The sequence below is a fragment of the Aptenodytes forsteri genome, unplaced genomic scaffold (genome assembly GCF_000699145.1).
Source record: "Aptenodytes forsteri isolate BGI_AS27 unplaced genomic scaffold, ASM69914v1 Scaffold54, whole genome shotgun sequence".
NCBI classification, from domain to species: Eukaryota; Metazoa; Chordata; class Aves; order Sphenisciformes; family Spheniscidae; genus Aptenodytes; species Aptenodytes forsteri.
The window spans coordinates 9,510,069-9,515,531 of NW_008796044.1; the positions used below are offsets into that span (position 1 = coordinate 9,510,069).

Below are 5,463 nucleotides of genomic sequence, written 5' to 3' on the forward strand. Positions count from 1 at the left end.
CCGTCCCCAAGAAGAATCTGCTGGTGAGTGCGGCCGTGCGCCGCCGGGGGAGGGCGCGGGGGCTCGGCTGGGGCTGCTCCTTTGAGGGGGGTGGAAGGTCGGGCCTCCCCCAGGACACGCAGCCGGGCTGGGAAAAAGCAGCGTGGAGAGCAGCCCGCCTTGGGGCGCGGGTCAGGTGGCTCTGGATCAGTCTCTGTAGGTGGAGAGGTTTCAGATCTTTATCGATACGCTTTTCTCGCCAAGATCCCGGCGTGGGAACAAGCTACAGTGTCACAGAGAAATAATGGACTTTAGAACAAGTATAAATAACATCAGTCAATCTCCTGGGACTTGCCAGAGAGAGGTGGGGTTGGAAACGCTGCAGCCGAGTTGCTCCTGATAACAAAGAAAGCCTCTTTGTGTACAGCAGCGCCAGCCTGGCCTGCCTGCATCGGTGGGCAATGCTTCCAGGCAAAAGGTGGCCCCACGAAATGTCACACTCATGAAAAAAACAGGAGTGACCTTGTTTGTCACTTGTCTCCGTTCACACAGTATTGCTTGGGCAACAGGCTTGCCCACGAGCTAGCTTAATGGCGCAAATAAGGCTCTGCTTAAGCCAGCTGAGATTTCCTGGTCCTTGCAGCCATTGTATAAGCAGTTTGGAGTTTTGGGAGCAACGTATGGGGACACAGCTCTCTTCCAAATGGACTTTTCCTGAGTTGCCTTCTCTCTCATTTAACACAGGGGATGGAAGCGGAAAGCGATGGACGGAAGCAAGGAAAGAAAATAGTGCGGAAGCCCTATGTGGTGAACGGTCAGTGCTGCTTCTGTCCTCCCCAGGGAGTGCTTCACCACCTCCAGCCTTGGCGGGTTTCCTGCCGAACCACGCTGCTGCCATTGCATTTGGCGTTCTCCCAAGGCCCTGTGGGTTATTTTGTCTCTCATCTCTGTGCTGTGCCAGGGGCAGGAAAGGGTGTTACTTCTTGCCCAGGCTTGTGGGCTCGTAGAGGAGTACCTCCCTGGCAGCAGTCAGCTGGGGGTTCCCAGCCAGGCCGCAGCTGAGCTGGGAGCCTGGTCAGCAGATCTTCCGTTCCCGTGTGTCCTCTGCCTCATGAATTGCCTTTTCCCTCCTGTGCTGCCTTTTTTGCAATATTTCTACCTGCAGCCCGAAGAGGGCTCTTGTCATTCTGAAATGTGCTGGTCTGTAGCACCAGGGTGACAAGAAACTGTGGCTGCAGTACCCCGCGTGTGTTCGTGGTGGGCTGGGCAGCTCTGAACAGTCACGCTCTGCAGCCTGGGCAGAAGGGCTCCACTCCTCGTGGAATAAGCTGGAGAGGCGCTGCAGCGCAGGCCTGGATGCCTGCAGTCTATGCGGAGGGCTGTTGTCTTGTTCGTTTTCCTGCATGATTGTGCTGGGAAGCAGCCCCGTGTGTGCGAGCAGCGGAGCTGTGCTGCCGGAGCCACCTCCTTTCTGCAGTACTGGCAGGGCTCAATCTTGGGAAGAGGCTGGGGACCTCTGAGGTGCTGCTTGCTTCCCTCCCCTGCTTCATGGTGTCTCTGTCCTCTGCCTAGAGATGGAATATGAGGCCAGTCTCCCCGAGAAGAAGTCAAACACGCTCTCACGAGACCTCATTGACTACGTGCGGTACATGATACAGAACCATGGGGAGAACTACAAGGCAAGTACTGGCTGTCCCAGAGCGAGGAGCACCCGTAGCCATTTACTCCTGGATCATAGAATCATAGAATCATTGAGGTTGGAAAAGCCCTCTAAGATCATCGAGTCCAACCGTCAACCCAACACCACCATGCCCACTAAACCATGTCCCTAAGCGCCTCATCTACACGTCTTTTAAATGCCTCCAGGGATGGGGACTCAACCACTTCCCTGGGCAGCCTCTTCCAATGTTTAACCACTCTTTCAGTAAAGAAATTTTTCCTCACATCTAATCTAAACCTCCCCTGGCACAACTTGAGGCCATTTCCTCTCATCCTGTCACTAGTTACTTGGGAGAAGAGACCGACCCCCACCTCGCTACAACCTCCTTTCAGGTAGTTGTAGAGAGCGATGAGGTCTCCCCTCAGCCTCCTTTTCTCCAGGCTAAACAACCCCAGTTCCCTCAGACGCTCCTCATAAGACTTGTTCTCCAGACCCCTCACCAGCCTCGTTGCCCTTCTCTGGACACGCTCCAGCACCTCGACGTCCTTCTTGTAGTGAGGGGCCCAAAACTGAACACAGTATTCGAGGTGCGGCCTCACCAGGGCCGAGTACAGGGGCACGATCACTTCCCTACTCCTGCTGGCCACACTATTTCTGATACAGGCCAGGATGCCATTGGCCTTCTTGGCCGCCTGGGCACACTGCCGGCTCCCATCTTCTGCAGGATGGGAATTGCTAATCCTCTCTGTCCTGGATCCTGTTTTGCAGTCAGCTGATTGTTAAGGGGAAGCAGCGCATTGAACCTTGGCCAGATCCCTGTCCGAGTCAGGCAGTGATCCCAGCTGGCCTGGGTGGGCCTTTGGAGCATGGCTGGGCTGGTGTTTGGCCTTGGGGCCACTCCTCTGACTTACCCTCTCCTTTGTCACAGGAAATGGCTCGAGATGAGAAGAACTACTACCAGGATACTCCCAAGCAGATTAAGAGAAAGATCAATGTGTACAAGAATTTCTATCCTGAGGAGTACAAGGATTTCATTGCATCTCTCAAGCAGGAAAAGATGGACGTGCAGTGACTGCCCTTTTTTCTCAGGTTTGCCTGCAAGTGCAGGTTTGACGTGACCATTTTCTGAGCGGAGCGGGGACTGACAGACAGGTGACAGTCACAGCCTCAGCGCCAGCACGTTGAGCTACGCAAAGCCTCTGGCGATGGAGGAAGGACCTTCATTAGACAGAGACAGTTATAACCAGGCATGAAAAACTCTTGGCTGTGGCTTGTGGCGTTGGGACTGAATGTGCTGTGCTGCTCCCTTTCTGTGTGGCAGTCAGCACTTCTTTTGCCTTGTTAAAATAAATTACTCTTTCAAGTTGGTGTGAATGTCTTGCTCATGGGCTTTCGCTTGGCGCAGTCCCGCTTCAGAGAGCTCCTGGTGCCAACCCGCGGGACATGGGCATCGGGTGTGTGTCACCCCCTGCAGCAACGGGGCTGGGGGCCCATGGGGTGCAGGCAGCACTTGGGCCTTTGCTGATTTCCCTGTAAGCAGAGGCTGGAGCGGGGCCATGTGCTGCTTCCTTCCCCCCCCAGGCGACCTTCCTGCCTCCAGCTCAGAAGACTGGGCTGGGGGCCCCTTCCCTGCCAAGGAGCTGGAGTGCAGCGCAGAGTGATCGGCCTCCTTTATTGACAAAGGGAAGGAGCGACTGTACAAAAGGTTTCGCAGCAGAGACTGGCCGGCGCGTACTCCCTTTCCCTGATGTGCTCCCCAGCTTCCACGATAGGTTTTCCAGGACCCAGCGCCCCATGGCCTGACCCAGCAGCCCTTCTGCCTGCAGGCAGGGCTTCCTGCGGGCCCTGAGCCTGGCTCCTTCTTCCTGGGGCAGCTGAGAGGGAGGGAGACCAGGCAGGGGTGCAAACGCCTGCTGAGTGCAGCTCCTACCAAACAGCCCGTCTTTAACCCTGTTCAGGGTGAAAGGGCAGTGCAGGGCTTCCCGATACCTGCCTTCATCTCTCCTAAACAGAGCTTTAAGTAACAGTTGGGGGAATTGAGAGCTGTGCTTAGCCCTGGTGAGGGACAGCCTGAGCTGGTTATTCCCACTGGTGTGTGCCAGTAGCTCCTTGTGTTTTTCAGGAAGGAGAGCCCATCTCCTGGGATGACCTGTCCGTGCCGGTGGGTGAGAGGGCTACCTCGCTTGTTCAGCCCCATTCATTTAATATCCTGCAGGGCTGCCGTGAAGGTGCGGGGCCCTGCCCTGTGCTGCACGTTCCCACTCACCAGGAGGTAAGAGCCATGCTCGTGACACCATCCCAAGGGAGGCTTCATCCCTGAACTGGGGGAGGCGGCTGCCCTCTCCCCCTGGCAGAGAGCAGAGCCCGCTGCTCATGTTCCCTGAGGCCAGCCATGCTGCAGCTCAACCCCAAACCTCGTGGGGCACAGCAAACACCAGGACTGGCAGCCTGCTACCAGCGAGTCTGAGCTCCAGGGCTCCTGCCTGGCCGCCTCCATCCTTGCACCGCAGACCGTGAAGAGGAGCTGTGCCGGGGGTGGGAGCCTGTCCGCCCCCCGTGCTGGCTCAGGGCTGGGAGAGCAGGGTGACCAGCAGGCTCTTCACGTGGAGGACGCTGGTGGCAGTGCTCAGGCTGGCCCAGGTCGCACTGGTAGGCAGGAGGAAGAGCTCCCGCTGCCCGCTGAGCGTGTGCAGGGCCAGCTCCTCCCGCAGCTCTGCCGCACTCAGGGCGTTGCTCTTATCCTGCGAGGGAGAGAGGCGGCCGCTCAGGAGGGGAGCAGTGCCAGGAGCAGCGCTGCTGGCTGGCAGGAGCCCCGTCCTGCGTCCTGGCCTGGATCGTGCATCGTGCAGAGCAGCGCTGCTGGCTGGCAGGAGCCCCGTCCTGCCCGTGCGGTCCTGGCCTGGATCGTGCACAGGCAGGGCTGCCTCGCTCTTGCTTTGGAGTTGCTTTGGCACAAGCTAATGGGAAGCAGCACCAGGCATGCGTCTGACCACCTGCCTGGGGAGTGTATTTCCCCTAGGGGATTTTGCAGGCTGCTGCCTGGGTGCTCTAAAACTCGTTAGCCAGGGCACCGGTAATGGCAGCCACACCTCCTGACAAAGACTGGAGACAGGCCCCAAGAAATCGGATTTTGCAAGAGCTGTTGGATTTTGGGTATCAGGATTTCCCCTCAGGGCGCTGGGGAGGGACAGTTTCGCTGCAAACAGCCCCGGGGGCAGCTGCAGGGACAGACGGATGGACACCCACCTGCTTATTGGCCAGCACAACCAGGGGCAGCCGGGGCTCCGCAGCCAGCAGCGCGTGCAGCTCCTGTCGCGCCGTCAGCAGGCGCGACCTGTCCACCGAGTCCACCACGAACACCAGCACATGGGCCTGGCTCAGGTAGTGGGGCCAGTACGCTCGCAGGTTCTGGCTGCCCCCCACTGCGGGAGACGGGCAGGATCAGACCCCCGTGCGGGGGCGAGCGGGGCTGCCGCCTCCCTGTAGCACCCCGGGGAACCAGACCTCCCACCGCTCAGGATGCTCCCACCACCCGGGATGCTCCCGCCGCCCGGGATGCTCTGCACCCCCAGCCCAGTGCCGGCAGGTGGCGGGACCCTCCGGACCGTGCAGGCTCAGCCCCGGGGGACGCGGCGGGGCCACGCCGGCCTTACCCTCCAGCAGGTCCACCTCCAGCCCCTCAATGCAGAGCTGGGCAGAGTTGAAGCCGCGGGTGGGTGCGATGCGCTCCCTGGCCGTCTGGCTGCAGATGTAGTGCAGGACGCTGCTCTTCCCCGCCCCGTCCAGCCCCAGCACCAGCACCTGCCGCCAGTCCAGCTGCGGGG

The 5,463-nt window shown here is 59.2% G+C and overlaps 2 protein-coding genes across 2 annotated transcripts in view; one reads left to right on the forward strand and one right to left on the reverse strand.

Annotated features, from left to right (window-relative positions):
* Positions 1-6: 6 nt before the first annotated feature.
* Positions 7-3,010, forward strand: NOP16 (NOP16 nucleolar protein). The gene is made up of 4 exons (XM_009285770.2): positions 7-23; positions 724-793; positions 1,552-1,658; positions 2,568-3,010. Exons 2-4 carry the CDS (start codon positions 727-729, stop codon positions 2,709-2,711), a joined length of 318 nt encoding a protein of 105 aa, XP_009284045.1. The 5' UTR covers positions 7-23; positions 724-726; the 3' UTR covers positions 2,712-3,010.
* A 1,193-nt stretch (positions 3,011-4,203) lies between these two features.
* Positions 4,204-5,463, reverse strand: part of ARL10 (ADP ribosylation factor like GTPase 10) — a 3,331-nt gene continuing 2,071 nt past the window's right edge. The window contains exons 3-5 of the mRNA XM_009286028.1: positions 5,293-5,455; positions 4,886-5,061; positions 4,204-4,380 (exon numbers count right to left, since the gene is read on the reverse strand). Coding sequence (XP_009284303.1) covers positions 4,204-4,380; positions 4,886-5,061; positions 5,293-5,455 — 516 coding nt within the window. The remainder of the gene's footprint in view (positions 4,381-4,885; positions 5,062-5,292; positions 5,456-5,463) is intronic.

Excerpts from the sequence above, each read along its gene's own strand:
- NOP16 (XM_009285770.2), top strand. The coding sequence starts at position 727 with ATGGAAGCGGAAAGCGATGGACGGAAGCAAGGAAAGAAAATAGTGCGG. Across the intron at positions 794-1,551 it reads GAAGCCCTATGTGGTGAACG|AGATGGAATATGAGGCCAGT; the intron begins GTCAGTGCTGCT and ends TCCTCTGCCTAG. Across the intron at positions 1,659-2,567 it reads ACCATGGGGAGAACTACAAG|GAAATGGCTCGAGATGAGAA; the intron begins GCAAGTACTGGC and ends CCTTTGTCACAG.